At 39.7% G+C, this 17,929-nt stretch overlaps 1 protein-coding gene across 12 annotated transcripts in view; it reads left to right on the top strand.

The window, feature by feature from the left end:
• The window catches only part of OPCML (opioid binding protein/cell adhesion molecule like), a 1,092,873-nt gene that overhangs the window by 841,036 nt on the left and 233,908 nt on the right, over positions 1–17,929 (top strand). For all 12 annotated transcript variants that reach the window (XM_082683304.1, XM_082683303.1, XM_082683293.1 and 9 more), the window contains one exon: positions 15,063–15,295. In XM_082683304.1, coding sequence (XP_082539430.1) covers positions 15,063–15,295 — 233 coding nt within the window. The remainder of the gene's footprint in view (positions 1–15,062; positions 15,296–17,929) is intronic.

The raw sequence follows: 17,929 nt of genomic DNA, 5'->3' as shown, positions 1-17,929 counted from the left end.
ATTAATATACCTCTTATTAAAATATTTATTCTCTTAACCACTGTATTACACTGAAATCCTATAGGATGGATCCTATAGAAGCTTATCAATTTCCAGCATTTTTTGTTTGTTTGTTTCATAAATAAGTCAGTCCTTTAGCAGTTTCGGCTAAGTTTCACCTGAGCCCAGAAGGGCAAAAGTTTGCTTATGCACAATTCTGGAAAAAGAAGAATGACCTTTGAGGTTTTGCCTATCTTTGGGATTCTGTGAGATCCCTTACATTATATGTGGGAAGGTATTTGCAGGGAAATCCGTGGGCTGTAATTTCTGCCTTGCCAGAGTCGTTGCTCCCACGATACTCATGCTGGGAGCCTGTGGCTGACTTGCTCCATTCTTCAAAAAGATATCAAGCTCCCCAGACTCTCTGCTTTTAATTTAAAATTTTAATTTATACTTTTCCATGGATGATACTGAGACAGACATGGCCGTGAGTAAATATGTCAGGATAATCTATTGAATGGAATTAAAATGGTGTGTGCTTGGGAAACATTTTAATTTCATCTTGCTCACTTCTTTTGCCAACTATAATGAACAAATCGGGAGGCTGGGTTTTAAAGCTGTTCAGGATGTGGAGGAAGGGACGCTGGAGTGGGAGCCAGGCAACAAATAAATAACATGAATTGTTCTGGGTAGCTTCTCAAGGCATCCCTGACCAACCGCAGGGCAGCCTCTGAAACAGCTGTCTCTGACAAGCAGGCAGGTGTGAGAGCAAAAGCCCTCATTGCCTTTTACAACTCCACATGGAATTCTACACCATTGGCAAGGACCAGAAGGGCAAGGGACATGGGGCTGGGTGATAGAAAAGAAGTGACTTTACCATTCTTATCTTAAAAGACACTTTGCTTCTTTACCCAAGGGCTCTTTGCTTCTGAAACGGCCTGGCCTTATGCTGTATGCCTTAGGTACTTTTAAAATAAAGTTGCAATGAGGAAGGTGAATAAAGAAGGCATCCCAGAGTCACACGGTGATTCTGACTGGGAGATGACCATGCACTGATTATTTGCACGGTGCCCAATTCTGGGGAGAGACCCTTTCAAAAATCTGCACTTGATCTTCATCTATCTTAAGATTCATACTTAACTACTGACTCTGAAAAACTCCTGTACCAGCTAATGGTGTGTCCTTGGGCTGGAAGTGAAACCTTTCGAATAATTATTCACTTTTCCTCAGTGTCCCGCAGTATCTGGGCAGTAAATATCTCTTAAAAGAACTGAATGCATTGCCCTGAAGCTCCTGACCTGAAATAACCCATTCGACTGTGATCCTGACTTCAGTAGCCCACCACTCTCCTGTCCTGCAGCAATTCCACAGCTTGCATGCTTCAGTCTGCTCTAGTATCTGGTTCTTCTAGACCAGGGGTTGGCCTGTTTACACAATGAGGCTGCCCGAGACAAGGACACCACCACATGAGCTACAGGGAGACTGTGAGCCAACTGAATTCTCTTGCAGGTGTGCACAATTGTATTGATTGATCTTTCAATTATGTATTTTTAGAAATACAGCATTTTCCAACCACTGGTCATCAATCTAGAAACTAGCCCATCAACTACTGTGTCAACACACTGTGGACAAGGCCTGATAAAAATACAAAGTTAAAGTTGTCTCAGTGGCTATAGCTGAGAAAATAAACCTTAGAGGGAAATAAAATCCTATTGTACAGCTGTGCATCGGTCATGTACAGGAAGGATACTTCTGGAATGAGAAATTTTCAGAAAAGAAGGAAGACCTTATTAGAAGTGAAAGAATTTAGAGGTAAACTGGAAATGCACTGGATTGATTTGCTACGTAATGTTATAAATGTAAATCCCATGTCACTTCTGATCTATTAGCCAGAAGAATGACTTGTTCTGAAACTGGGTTCAAAAAACCCTAAAGCAAACACCATTCTTTGTGGATTTGAAGATACAGAAAGAGAAGCCTTCACAACGCCTTAGAAAGTAATAAGCAAATGGATTCCATATCGCTTGGTTAAATTAGCAGACACTCCCAGATAATAAAAGTTGAATTATAGTTTTCCAAATGAAGCAAGAGAGCTCTTTGACAGTAGCAATAGAGCAGTCTCTGTTTATAGAATGCTTCTTATTTGCCAGGTACAATTCTGACTCTTGCACAGGTATAACTTCATTCAGGCTCATAATAATATCGAATAATGCTGTGAAGTAAATACGTTCATCCTACTTCACAGATGGGAAAATAATGTTCTGAATAGTTAAACAAAAGGCTTGTTCTAGGTCATCAGCTAGTAAGTAGCACAGCCCTTATATGTCTGATCCCAGAGCCCTCTCCTTAACATCATAAAATACTGTGTCTACAGTGCTCGGTTTACATATGTCACTGAGGCACATAAATGAGCTCCTGACTCCCACCATCCTTCTCAATATTGTTAAGAGCCACCTAGATGATCCACTAGGTCTCAAAGTTAGTTTAATCCCTCATTGACAAAGGTCACGGTTGCAAGATCACCAAATATTCCTCCTTTCTCTCATGTACACTCTCTTTCATTCCAGCTCATTTATTCAAAGACCTTATTAAGTCTCCCAGTGCGTTGAACCCACCTGGTTCTCTCTGTCCATTAACCCGTTATCTTCTTTATTCACTCAATAATTTTTCAGTTCCTTTAATCCTCAGCTTCTTCTCTCTCGCCCATCTGGCATACTCCAACACTGGATGAACCAAAGTAACCACTTTCTGTGCCTGCAGCAGGGCAGTGCTGGAGAATCTCTTCAAAACTGGGGCAGAGTATTGTGGTGATAAATCCTTGGCCATCAACTACAAATGGAGCTCAGCACAACCTGTGTAACTAGTAGAATTCCCCAGTAATTTTGCTCTCATTTTGGGCAATAGCTATTCATAATAGCAAATAGCTATTTCACTTTGTCTTGCATCCCCCTTCCCCTGACTCCTATTGTCCCATTTACTTTCAGCTGATAATTTTGCCCTCTCCTTCAGAGAAAATAGAAACCATCACTCAGTAGCCTCCTTATTTTCCTATGACCAGATCCACAAATGCTCCTGTGTTTCCATTATTTTTTTTCTTCTCCTAGGAGTCAACAGATGAAGCATCTTTTTCTTCATGCATTCTAGATCTGTAGTTTTTCAACTTTATAGTTATTTTTCTCTGTTTTCCCCTTTCTTTAGCATCACCAATTTTCCTATTCAATAAGGTCAGCCTCATCAGCATATACTTATATATTGGAATGTAAGAAGGTCGTTGTCTTATTCACAGTTGCATCTGTAGTACCTAAAATTGGGCTGTGTGGAGTGTGGTCCCTAGCACGTCAGTATAATTACAGAAATTGTTGGAAATGCAGAATGCTGGTCCTCAACCAGATCTACTAAATTAGTAAGATGTACAGGTAATTTGTGGGCATATAAAAATTTGACAATTCCTAGCACCCAATAGGTATTCAGTAAATATTTATAAAATGAATAAGTTCCCAAGTATTTCTAGTCTTAAAAGAAACAAACTAACAAATAAAAACCTCAGGAGACCCTCATGTCCTTGATGGCTCCATTTGTCTTTCTACCTTTGCTGCCAACATTCTTGAAAGTGTTGGCTGCAAATATTTTCAACACACTTCACTGTCCATTCATGCCTTACTCCCTTTCTTCATTTATGGCTCCATTACCCCTTCCTTGGGCTGTGGACCCTCTTGTCACATGACTTCTCTCTCATATCTACAGGGATCCAGTAGTTCTTCTGCATCCTGTCTTGCTACACTTCATTCTTCCATGGAAGTCTAGCATTTTCTTATAAAAGGCATCACTTAGATTATGCCATACCTCCACATAAACATATTCAAGGATTCCCCATGACAGCTCGAGTAAAATACAGACTTTTTACAGTAGATATGTGTATGTCCCAGTCTCAAAGAATCTACCCATTTTCCCATCTTCCTTGCTTGGGCCACTCTAGCCTCCATTCTGTTCCTTACCTGAATCAACCTTTTTCTCAGAGCCTACACATCTTCCCTCTCCTCCATCTAAAATGCTCTCTGTACCCAGCACGTGTGACTGGTGTTCTGTCTCAGTGTTCAGCCTTAGGCTAATTGTTAAGAAAGGCCCATTTCTATACTGTGTTTCCAGGGTTTCCCATGCCATGCCCGGTTCATGGACTGTCCCAGCAACCATCCCAGTTCAGTTTATAGTAAGTATACAAGGGTTCTCACGGTTTATTGATTACATATTTCTTCCACCATCTGAAAATACCTTGAGGGCAGAGACATGGCCTAGTCGAGTGTCTGCCACTTAGTAAGTACTTAATAAATATTTATGAATAGGTGAATTTACACTTTTTATTATGTCCATGCATATGAAGAGTATCTCTATAATCCTCTTGTATTCTATCATTCACCTAAGATCATAAGAATCTTGAAGGCAGGCACTGGTCTCTTTTGATGGTTTTAGCTGCCATTTTTATTTTGGCCTTACCTGTGTGTTCTTAGGAAACCAATATACTTATCTTCCCAATATACTGTGAATTTACAGAATATCTTGAAGTCCAGGAAGAAGCCAGCTCAATCATTCATTATTTTGTTCAGAGAGCTTCCTCTTGCCTTTCTGCAGACCCTTTCTCTTCATAATTACGTTTAGCTACCCTCTGCTTTGCCTTCTGCTGGCATGATAGGAATTCTCCTCTTTCCTCCCACAGCCATGCTGTTTAACCCCCTTTGCGGGTGTAAGCAATTTCACCTCTCTGCAGAGCCGTCTTTCCACATAAATCACTCCCTTCATTTTCTTTCATTCTATCAGATGCTCTGTTCTGAACTGCCTTCTGCCTGGCAGCCTCACTTGGGTGGTGAGGTGTGTGAAGTTGCTCCCTACATTCAGTAGAGCCCTCATTGTGCTTGTGGGGAAGGGAAGATCTCCTTGCTTGCTTGGGGACACAATGAGCACCGTTCTGATGGACTCATATATCATCGGTCATGGCTGAAACCACAACACATCATCATCCTGAAGCTGATTTTCTGCTTCAGGTGACACCATTTTCAGGATACCACACACTTCCTTAGTTTGGTTTGAAATGCTCACTTTTCTCAAGGGCCCAATTTTGCATGCATTTGCATATTTTTTTTCCATTTCTCTGGATGACACCCCACTTACACACATACACACACGCACACAAACAAACTCATGCACTCTTTCTGTGTATTAATGTAACCCCCCACCTCCAGATGTTGCTAGTGTTGCACCATCTTCCAATTAGGGACAATCTGCAGGTGTCATGTATCTGTCAGCCTTCAAAGTCAGTCTTGTGTTGGACTGAAATATTTCCATACTGGACACTATCTAAGGAGCTCCAATCCCCCCCAACTCTTCTGCAGATGCTCTCATATAGATTTTCCACCAAAACATTATCAGCAAATATTAGCTCTAGCAGAGTTATTACTCTCGTTTAATTTTTCAACTATCTGAATCATAAATTTTTCCCTTACATAATTTAGGGTCCTTGTTGATGCTCTAGAGTTGGCTGTATTTGTAACTCAGGAAATAACTGAGTAGTTAAAGCTTCCCAGGAGAAAAGCTTTGTGCAATTTAAAATACCCTGGGAATTGAGCTGCAAATATTTCATTTTGTTTTGCCTCTTCTCCTTTCCTTTAAAAAATTCATTTGCTATTGGTCTTTGAATTTTCTAAAGCAAGTTCTTCTTTCCATTTTTCAAACTGGTATTATTAATATGTTTTGATGCATGTAAGGTTCCTAACCAATATTCAATTAACTCAATTTATATTTAGGGCAAAGATATTCAAAAGCAAAAACAAAAAATTGAAAAGGAAATTCAAGGAAAATGCATATTGGAGCTTTAACATTCAACTCTGTCATCTTTATCAGCATTTCTTAAATTGAGTATTCTCTAGAAGGCCATTTTATTTTATTTTATTTTTAAAGATTTTATTTATTTGAGAGAGAGAGAGAGCGCACAAGAAGGGGAGGGTCAGAGGGAGAAGCAGACTTCCTGCTGAGAAGAGAGCCGGATGTGGGACTCCATCCCAGGACTCCAGGATCACGACCTGAGCTGAAGGCAGTCTCTTAACCAACTGAGCCACCCAGCTGCCCCTAGAAGGCCATTTTAAAGACAGGGGACATAAGCTAGCTCGTTCCGCCAGTGCAGGGTGCGGAGTCAGCGAGGGCAGCTCTCGCTGGGCTGTGTGTGGGCCCCCTCAGGGAGAGAGCAGGGCATCAGGTGGCCGCGCCAACCACTCGCGCGCCTTCGGGAGGAGCTAGAGGAGCAGTAGGGGGACGTGGCTCGGAACCTGCAATTCACTGCCTCCGGCTTGGGAGGACAGCACTTTGTACTGGTCCCACTACTTCAGCTTAGAGCCACACCCCAGGTCATCGTGGGGAACCTTTCACGACCTGAAAAATGTCGAAAGCAGCCATTCCTATTTTTGTTTGTTTTTTATTAAATCTTGCACAAAAAAAAAAAAAAAAAAAAAAAAAAAAAGACAGGGGACATGTGTCGACAGAAACACGATTTCAGGGATTCCCAGTAGTTACATTAGGTAAAAATAAATAAATAAATAAATAAATAAATGTGTCTGTCTATCTATCTATATAATTAGGTATAAATCCCTTAACCTTTAAACATTCACATGACTCTAAAATCTAAAATTATAAATCACATGCATATATAACCACTAAAATTAACAACATTAATTTAATGGAGCAGATGATGTTTTATTAAAATTAATTTCCACGTTGCAATGTGAATATGGTACTGACTGCTGTCAGAGCATCAGTTTTGACTTCAGTATGTCCCATATGAATTCTCTTTGCACATCATTTCATTTCAACTTTAGAGAACCTTTGTTACTATTGTGGACCCTGACATCCTTTAGCTTTCCTTGGCAGAAATGTACTGCTGAACCCTAAGTCCACCTCTGTATTTTCTCATCAGCCTGAGGCAACAGAAGAAGTACTCTTTGATACCGTTGTAATAATAGACACAAATCTGAACATTTAAATCTAATTGTGGTCACCACTTGCAGAATAGGTATATATTATTTTTTTCAGAATATTTTACAAATGAAAACACTAAATTAAAAAATAGAAGTAAAGAGCCTATGGATGTTGTGTATGTGTGCCTATCCTACAGAGACATGCAAACACACAAATATCTCCGAGGATATCTACTTCACCTTCTATAGGTTCTTTTTTTTTTTTTTTTTTTTGCCCCCAAGCTTTATTGAGATATAATTGGCTTATAATATTTTTAAGTTTGAGGTGAACCACATGTTGATTTGATGCACTTATTTATTGCAAATGATTACCACCTAGCAAAAGCTAACACCTCCATCCCATCACATAATTAGCATGTCTTATTTGTAGTGAAAACATTTAAAATCTACTCATAGCAACATTAAAATATATAATACCACATCATTATCTATAATCTTTGTGGGTTCTTTTGATACCAGTTTGAAAAATATTGTCTCACTTTTGATCATTATAAATATGTACTGATCACCTAATAGATGCCAGATGGACTCGGCGAGGGGCTGGTGATAAAACGAAGACCACTGACATGGTTCTGATCCATGTGGTGTACATAACCCAAGTGGGTAAAAAAAAATCCAGTGTTGTACCTTCAATAAAGAAGTCCGGGATATTCTAAATTAACATTGCATTTACAAAAAGAGTGAGTGGAGGTTTAGAATGATGCGTTTGTATTAGAGGTTAAACTCAATTCACTACTGTCTACTCATTAAGACAGAGACGCATGCAAGGTATTTTAGGTATTATCCCAGTAAAAAGGGCAGGCACTTTCTGGTTAACTTCAGTTTCTAAAAATGCCAGTTTTCAATTCTCTGAACACTAACATTTACAGAGTTAGCCATGCAAGAGAGATTTAAACCAAATACATGGTTTAAAATACTTGTTCTTGGGACACCTGGTTGGCACATTCGGTTGGGCCTCCAACTTTTGGTTTTGGCTCAGGTTGTGATCTCAGGGCCATGAGATTGAGCCCTGTGTCAGGCTCCAGCCGAGAGTGGAACATAAAGCTCTCTCTGCCCACCCATCTGTGCTCCTGTGCCCATGTACTCTCTCTCTCTCTCTCTCTCTTAAATAAATGAATAAATAAAATACAATACTTGTTCTCATTAATTAATTGATTACTTGTTCTCTAGTCACCCATAATATCTAAATGTTCCTGCAGCTATTTGCGAATATAATTGAGATGTGACTTCTATTTTAAATTAGATGTGATTTTCAGACATGCATTGGATTGCATTCAGATTTAAGATTGTAAAAACTTCAGCATCTAGTATGCAGGTCCCAGAGAGCATTTCCTGACCCCTCTGTCTCAGATATGCTCCCAGGACCCATGGCATTCACCATTTCTTAACCTGCTTTGCTTTTACTCCTTGCCATTCTCTGAAACTAAGATGCTTATTTACTTATATGCTTTCATTGTCTCACTGGACATGGCTTCAAGGCCCATAGCCTTTGTCTGTTTGCCAGCCAGCATTCTCGGTTCCTGGAACATAATCTAGTATACATTAAATATTGATTAAATATCTGTAATATGAATCATCATAGTTTTTTATATTGTATTTTCAGAGGCAAAATATAAAAAACAAAAGCAAACATGAAGAACACGGACAAAAACCTTAAAGCTGGCTGATTTCACTTTTTAGGAAGATTTTATTATTTTGATTAAATTCCAAGTTGTCTCTTGTCTGGTTTCTTGAAGGCAGTGGTTCTTAAAGAGAAGTCCCCAGACCAGCAGGATGGATTTCACCTGCAGATTCTCAGCCCACTTCCAACCCACTGAATCAGAAGCACTTGGGAGCTGGACTCAGCAATCTGTGTTTCAAAGAGCTCTCCGAGTGAATCCAATGAATGAAGTTTGAGAACCACTGCTTGAAAACATGGATTTCCTTTCTTTGTACCTCCTCCTCGAAAACAAAGCAAAATGACTCTCATCTTAATCCCATGTCCCATATTCAGTAGAGTCAGAAATGACAACTTTGCCTGCAAGATTCCTTTCCTCCAATGTTTTTTTTGGGGGGGGGGCATTTCTTTGACCTTTCTGAGTATTTTCATTCTTCACAAATAGCTTGAGGTGGTTTAAGAATGCACAGAAGTCATTTCCAAGTATCTGTCCATAAATTTGTGGGAAAATGTTTAGATAATGCCAACCATCTCGTGCTGGCCTTATTACTTGGATTCTTGAGACACAAGCACTTTCTTCTCAAGGAGAAGACCACAACTCTTTTTTTTTTTTTTTTTTTTTTAAGATTTTACTTATTTATTTGACAGAGAGAGAGAGAGATCACAAGTAGGCAGAGAGGTAGGCAGAGGGGGGGCGGGGAAGCAGACTCCCCACTCAGCAGAGAGCCCAATGCGGGACTCGATCCCAGGACCCTGAGATCATGACCCGAGCTGAAGGCAGAGGCTTAACCCACTGAGCCACCCAGGTGCCCCTGAAGACCACCACTCTTAAGTGCAGGAATTCTACAGCAGGCTGCCTAGGTCTAAATTCCTTGCTCCAGTTGTACCAGCTGTTAGAGTCTGGAGCCTCTCTGCGTCTCAGTTTTTGATCTCTAAAGTGTGATAGTAATAGAATGTGTCTCAAAGGGTAGTTATGAGGATCAGGTGATTTAATATATGGAAAGTTCTTACACTGTCCTAGGTAACTATAAGTACTATGTAATTTTAGACATTACAATAGAGTTGTAATGAGTTCTAGCTTATCAAGGAGCACTAGATAGGGTTTGTATAAAAGTAAGAATTTGAGAGACTTAAAAGAGTTTTCAAGAAATTAGAAAGTTGTCATTAATGTTTCTTAACTTTCTTCCTGGATGCCCTTATTTAACATAAAAATTTCTCCTCTGTGTGCTTCTGGTTAATGAGAGTCCAACACAGTCATAAACAGCAGGGAAGGAGTCAGGTTTGGAAGAGCACTTAAGCATTTTTTAAAAAAAATTCTTCTTCCTACTGTTCCCTGTTATGTTTCTTTCTTGTCCCTCAAATAATACCATTATTCTTACAAGTGTCTTTATCATTCTTTAGGTTCTAGGACCGCACAGACTCAATGAACCAGCTCTCTCCCATTCAGAGAGATAGATTTATCCATTTAGCCCCTATGTTCACTAAATGAGGCCCAGGTTCAAGAGCAGGTAACTTGGGCCATAGATATGTTTAAGGTATGTCTACCCAAGGAGTACACAAGGCTTTCCAAGGGCTGTGTGGTAGGGCACTGAGAGTATGTTTTGCCTCTGGAGGATAGATTTTAACTGACCTATTTTAAAGTCAGTCCCTGGAACCCCCCCTGGTAATTTGAGCCAAGTTCCATGCACTCCAACTTGCAGTTGTAGATCTTATACACGCACTGAAAGGCTTTGTTTTGTTTTGTTTTGTTTTGTTTTGTTTTAATTAACTTATATTGTATTATTTGTTTCAGGAGTTCAGGTCTGGGATTCATCAGTCTTACACAATTCATAACGCTCACCATAGCACATACCCTCACCAATGTCCATCACCCAGCCACCCTATCCCTCCTACCCCTCAGTTTGTTTCCGGGGATTAAGAGTCTCTTATGGTTTGTCTCCCTCTCTGGTTTCTTCTAGTTTCATGGAGCACAATGAAAGTTTTAAGAGAATGCATTCAGGATCTCAGATTTCCTAAATCAGTTACCTGAGAAGGTGCTCGAAATTAAATTGTAATTCTGGTTCTTCTTTCAGACGGTTCCCACTTTCTAAGTTGTCCAGGAAAGAATTTACTTTTACTTTCATTGTCATTTACACCATCCAACTATTTTAAAAAAAAAAAAAAAAAAAAAAGCTTCCCTTGGAAGGGGGCCCCACAAAAGGAAGCAGAAACATATATTTGTAATAAATTCATGGTAAAGCGATGACTTGTCTACCTTGGAATTAGAGAGAGAGAGAGAGAGAGAGAGAGGTGTTTACTGGCAGAGGACAATGTGATTTGGCCTATTAAAATAAACAGCATTCAGTTTTACCTACCTTTCTGGCTGTATTGGGTTAAACTACGTGCTTCTAAGTAAAAGAGAAACGTATTTTTAATAGTCATTTGATAAGACCCGGTAAAATGTTAGCCGTATACTGTCCAGATATTGTGAAATTGAATAAATTTAATACTGAGTTACAAAGTCTTTTGCAAGTCAGGTATTTTTCAATTCATTGCTTTGAAAGAAATTGAAGGAGGAACTAATTGAATTGTCAGCTGTGAGATCATTAAAATAATTTTTGAAGCTGTATTACTGTGTGATTGTTGGCACACATCTTGGAAGGGGTTCAAAGAATTGAGTGGCACTGCTATACAAGATTCTCCCTTGCTTATGTGAACTAGGTTTTTCTCAAACAAAAACAGGAATCAAATGGGTACTGAGCTCTATCTCATTCTAGCAGCAATGGTATTTATTCAAGGTACAATTTTAAAAAGCTTCATCTACTCCATTAAGTACTAGATTTCCAGTAAAAGTTTACTTTTTATGTTTAATTATACTTAAAAACATGGACAATATATTTATGTTGTTTTATTGATATTGTCCTTGTAATGATAACTCATTCTAAAAGAAGATAGTATTACTCAGAGCTTTATGATCACAAGACATAAAAGAAATCTCAATTTCAATCTCTCTCTATATATTTGCAAATAAATATGAGAGCTGATCAATAGAAGATTTTTAAGTCTCAAATACTACATCAAGATAAAATCCTACAGAGGACATATTGGAAACACAAAAGTTAAGGTTTTAAAAAGGAACAATGCACATTTTATGACTAATTAAGAAGAGCTTGTTCATAAATTTTGAAACTAGACAATCAAATCACTATTGCATTTTAATTTTATTGAAAAAAAATGGATATATAAAGGAATATTGTGACAGTTTAACTTTAAATCTGAGTATTCTCCACAGGCCAGTAATGTATCCTTTTAATTTAGATTTTAAAAATTATATCAACTTAAAAATGTGCAAGAGGTTACATAATTTAGCAAAATGAAAGCAACATATGTGTTTGTACCTTGTCACCTGAGTTTGTGTGGTCCTGAGGATTAAAAGGTGACTCTCTTTACTCTGTCCCAATTTACCATCCCCTTCTAAGCTTGCCAGTTCCTGGCATTGCACAATTAGAACTTCAATGTTAGGGGTTACTCAAACAGGGATTTGGTGTTTATGAAAACACAACTGTTATGAAGAAAGGTTGCACACTAACCCTTATCAATCATTTGCAACTGAGAGCAAATGAATGAGCTTATCTTTTTTTGGGGGGGGGGGTCTGCTAATAAATGCTTTAGGAAATGTAGAGTGGGGAAGGTTCTTTAAGGCTTTTTGATCTTCATAAAGGAAATATAAAGTTGCTAGAGAAGGAAAAAACTACATAGAGACTGAAGCTAGAGTTGCAGGATATGGAGGAAACAGCATGGCTTCATTTTTTTTTTTTTTTATCACCATGACACACCTGTGAAGGTGGCAGTCACTCAATAATACTTGAATTATCATATTCTAATGGCAAATAAGGTTGGCCCCGAAACTACTGGTGTTCAGAGAAGTCTGTGTCAAGTTAAAAAGCAAAGAGACAAACAAACAAACTGATTCTAGGAATGTTAGTGTATGATTCTATTTCAGGTAAATAAATCAACACAGTCTTTACATATGTGAATATATGTATGTAAGGAGTGAGATGTGGAAGAAATAGCCAGAATGTTACCAAATTAAGGGCCTCATTTGTTCACATGTTTAATCATGCTTACTTCATTTTTGTAGTTTGAAAGACAGCAAATAAAAGAAGAGAAAAATTTCTTCTTGTCCTTTGAAAGCATCTAATTATCAGCCTAACCCCAAGGTTGCCAGGACCTGCTGACTGACAGGTGGACTTATGCATAAGACTTCTGGGATTGGAAGCTAGTATTATTTCTGTGTGCCATACCATCCAGGGAGAGTATTTTGCTAAACCGAGTGCTGTCCCCTTTCTCTTCTTCCTCTTCTTCGTCTTTTTTTTTTTTTTTTTTTAAGATTTTATTTTATTTGACAGAGAGAGACACGGGAGAGAGGGAACACAAGCAGGGGGAGTAGAAGAGGGAGAAGCAAGCTTCTTGCTGAGCAGGGAGCCTGACGTGGGGCTTGATCCCAGGATCCCAGGATCATGATCTGAGCCAAAGGCATCCACCAAATGACAGAGCCACCCAGGTGGTTCACACTTTTCCTCTTTCAACAGAAATTTGTTATTTTAGTGCTTCAGTATTATTCTGCTCCTATGGCCATTCAGGATGACTACCTTGTTAAGGGAAAACAGTATGTTCAAATGTGCTTGATCTCTCTCCTTCATTGCCAGCGTCCTTGGTGCTTTCATCACCTGAGCCTTGTCAGAAGGCTCTCTGCTTTCAGTCAAAATGGGATTAGAGGGGCACCTGGGTGGCTCAGTGGCTTAAGCCTCTGCCTTCGGCTCAGGTCATGATCTCAGGGACCTGGGATCAAGACCCTCATAGGGCTCTCTGCTCAGCAGGGAGCCTGTTTCCTCCTCTCTCTCTCTACCTACTTGTGATCTCTCTCTGTCAAATAAATAAAATCTTTAAACAAACAAACAAAAAGGAATCAGATTTGGTGAGATATGGCAATTTTTTTTTTCTGTTTTTTCACGTGGAGGTGCTGGATTCATGTTCCTTGTGCCCTAAGGTGGGCCTCATACCTCTTTGCTAGAATGTCTGCAGAGACCGGCACAGGTATAATTGTACTTTCCTATTTGCCCAGATACTGCACTCAGGTTCAGACTAAAGCAACAAGTGGCAGGTGGGCGTATCTAGGGCCTTTAACTACACCCATCTTTGCAATCCACATTTATAAGGGATTCCCTTTTATTTTCTTTTTATTTCTCTCTTTCTCTTTCTTTCCTTTCCTTTTTTTTTTTTTTTTTTTTTTTTTTTTTTTTTAAGAGAGAGAGACAGTGAGAGTGAGCAGTGGGGACAGGCAGAAGGAGTAAGCAAGCTCCATGCCCAGCACAGAGCCCCATAGGAGGCTCAATCTTATTACCCTGAGATTATGACCTGAGCTGAAACCAAGAATCAGACACTTAACCTATTGATTCGCCCAGGTGCCCCTCTTTTCTTTTCTTTTCACAGATTATAGGATCATGATGCACATATGCAAATTTTCTTTCTGACCAGCAGGTTTATTTGTTTCTGCATTAAACTTGAAAGACTGCAAGTAATACATACCAAAAAAGAAATTCCATAGTTTCCAGTTGTAGGGAAGAAGGGATGTGAGGTTATGAGGGAATAAGAGGTTAGCTCTTTACCATGATGATGTCTGAGGTGACATCAGCTATATTATTCTCTTGGAGGGGGGTGGCCGTAAGAGGGAAAAGGAACACTAACTGACCACTTTCTTATTCTTTCTGCTGACATTTTTAGAGGTAGCCCTGACTTCCTCAAAAATTGTTGGGTTTCTAAGGTGAATTTTATCAATCCGTGTTATAAATCGTAGTTTGCAGGCTTTGGGTAGCTTAGGGGTACAAGGAGATTATGGATACTAGGGAGGGCTGGCAGTAAAAATGTTCACTTTTTGACTAACAACAAGTTAGGTATTTGCTTTTTGGATTATCTGTGACCTTATTTGAAATACTGATCTACTTTTCTCTCTCCTATGCCCCTGGGCCACTTCTCCCACAAAGTGGTAAATGTACTCAAGAAATATAAACTAATTTTCATATAAGCCGAGGGGGAAAAATAAGATGGAAAGCAAATATACAGCAAAGATATTCACATAATATGTTCCTAAATCAAATAGGAATGATTTTATATCATCGGTTCTTCAAGATGATTCAGGCCACTGTTACCCTATATTTAGGAGGTTTCATCAATAATTGACTGTTTCCTTTAACATTGGGTTATGTTGTTTCATTTAGTCTTCAAAATATAGCAACCACATTTCTAATACAATCTCTCAACACTCTCTTCTTCCCTCCCCACTTCCCTTTCTCAATGTTTCCCTTCCCCCTTTCCACCACCCCTCCCCTACGTCCCTCCTCTCCTTTTTCCACACCCCTCACTTACAGGTGTACCATAGATGACCGAGTCACCAGGGTGGCCTGGCTAAACCGTAGCACCATCCTCTATGCTGGGAATGACAAGTGGTCCATAGACCCTCGAGTGATCATCCTGGTCAACACTCCAACCCAGTACAGCATCATGATCCAGAACGTGGATGTGTATGACGAAGGCCCGTACACCTGCTCTGTGCAGACAGACAACCACCCTAAAACTTCCCGGGTCCACCTCATAGTGCAAGGTGAGTCACAGCTGGATCTGGGAGTTAGTGGTCTTGTCAATGATGGAAGGGAAGCATAATCTCAAACTTGGCTTTTACTCATGTATGAAGACATGAAAAACATTTTCCTCTATGGAACCCCAAGATTGAGTGTTATGTTTTGGATTCCTTCCCATCTGCTGGGTTCTTTACTAAGTACTGAATATCTTCACAGTTTCTCAATTTTATCTTGGTCCTTCTGTTCTTATTAATAAATTGCTTGGCATGTGCTAGTTAAACTTTATTAAGTTATTTAGTACTCTGGAGTTGGACAAGAAATACTAAAAAATAGTGTTGTGCCTTTTAGTTACCTTTCATAAGATTATTCCATAATAAGAGGTTAATAACATCGATGTGAAGTTATGTGCCTTGTGACTGGTTTTTGGATGGTTGCTGGGTGTGTGTGTTCCAGAAGGGGTTCTGGGTGCTGTGGCCAAGTCCTCCCTGGCATGGACGCTGGATCTTTGCATCTCTTTAGCCTCACAATGGAGCTGAGATTAAGGAGGATATTAATCAAAATGCTATCTCCAGGTCAATGTCAGAAATACATTAATAAAATTTTTTGAAAGGGGAGATGTTTTCTAACATCGTCCCGCATTCTCCCTTTAAAAAAAATCTGTGTCAGTGTACCCAAGCATATTATTCAATAGTTTTTCATTAGAATTTCACAATGTAGGAAAAAAAATAAGGGTGAGAAATGGCAGATTCCCAGATATCAACTATCAAATATTAAGAATTAAAAATACGTTCAGGTAACAACTGTGAGAATTTGGGAGCCATTTTAAAACAAGGCAGCAATATAAATGGACTTATTTTAAACTGTCCTGCCTAACCTCACTCCCCCTTATCCCTCATCACCATGTAAAGCAGTTTCTGTCAGGTTTTGACTCATGGTAGCAATGAAGTACTAAGGAGACTACTTCCCACCCCCATAGCCTTCCTCCACTAAAGGAGAGGGTTGGGTAGACTTTTCTCACTGTTTCCACGACTGACCTGTTGGAGTCAACCCTGAGCTCTCCTCAGTGTTTGAATGAGTCCCTGGGTATGATTCAGTCTTTAGTAAGTGCCTTTTATTAGATCCCATCTGCAGTAGATTCAACTTTTTTTCTTTTTTCAAATTGTAAAATGTGTGTGGCATCTTGGCTTAGTTCATGTGGATCCCCTCACCCTTGCCTTACTAAAGAATATAATTTTTCTAATTTCTGTTAGTTTCATGGAGAGTTTCAGTATAGATTCGTGTTTTTTTGTTGTTGTTGTTTTATACTTTAATCACTTGTAGAATTCAGGATAGATATCCTTTTCTTTTGGCTAGAAGAGCTCTTTACCAGATCTCCAGTTCTGTGGGGCCATTTGTAACAGCTTGTTCCAGACCAAAGATCAGTCTTCTGCAGCTCTGTTCCCCATCCAGACCCTGGTGATGCCATATTGCTTGAAGCCCAATCTCAGTTCAGCCTTCCAGCCCTTCTCTCATCTCTGAGGGCTTTCAGACGCCCACATCAGCCTGCATATGACAGATGTCTGTACACTCCGCTGTTTCCATTCTCCATACATGTCCCACCCAGGGGTATGGCTTGGTGATGATCTCTGCTTTGGAGCTACAAGACGGCTTGCCATCTGGAGATAAAGACAACTGTCATGCCTGTTGCTTCTTCTCAGAGGCTGGTAGAGGCACTTGGTGAGATCAGTTATCTGAGATGAGCTGGAATGTCTGTTGAAAGTTCCTGGGGTGCAGAAAACAAGGGGGTGTGAGTTCTCACTACCCCGCCTGCCACCTGGGCTTGGCTCCAGAGGAGCTGAAATTCTCAGCATTGGAACTGACGCCTCCGTGGCACCTTCGTGGCCTTGACAGCAAAGTTATCTTCAAATTCAGGAAATGCAGCACTGAAATAAAAAAGAACTGTCAGGCACTGTACAGAAACAGACTCAAACAGAACAAGGCTATCACTTTTCAGGAAATAAGACAGATTGTGTAAGCATGTCAAAGTCAATACAGGCCATAAAGGGCTAGTGATGTAGAGCTTCAGGGATAATGTGCTTCATAAGGCTCTTGGAGCAATTCCTTGGGATGGATATGGAAGTCAGTGGGGTCTCCCTGTGGGTCTCATAGGTTTGAGTCAGAAAGAGTCTGAGAACAGGCAAGAGCAGAGCAGTGGAGTGACTTCAATTTCAGAGGTCAGTTCCTCACAGTCTCTACATTTCAGGCCAAGTGACTATTGTAGCTCTGGGTGGCTGAGGAGGCCTGTGAAATCAAGTGCAGAAGATCAGGAAAGGTGGGGGTGAAAGGAGACAACCTTCCCTTGGAAAACTCAGCAGATGGTCTTTCCATTTACTGAGAGGTAAAAGGAGGGCACGCAGGGAGCTGCATTATCTTCTGTCTTGTTTAGCAATGGAGCAACTTATTCTTTCATTGGAGACCAGTTGAATTTCTAGTAGGTAGAAACAGAGACCCCACTGCTCAATTAGAAAGAAGTCTAAGAGTCCTCCTTCTTCCCAGCACCTATTGGCTTTTGTCCAGTCTATAGATTAATTTTTCAGACTTAGTGTTAGTTCAGGTTAGATAAAGATAATGAAAGTTTCCTAATCCTCTTAAAGAAGATTTATCTGACTGAGTAGAAA

This window comes from Mustela nivalis (assembly GCF_964662115.1).
Source record: "Mustela nivalis genome assembly, chromosome: 9".
NCBI lineage: Eukaryota > Metazoa > Chordata > Mammalia > Carnivora > Mustelidae > Mustela > Mustela nivalis.
This window is presented reverse-complemented; position numbering and strand designations above follow the sequence as displayed.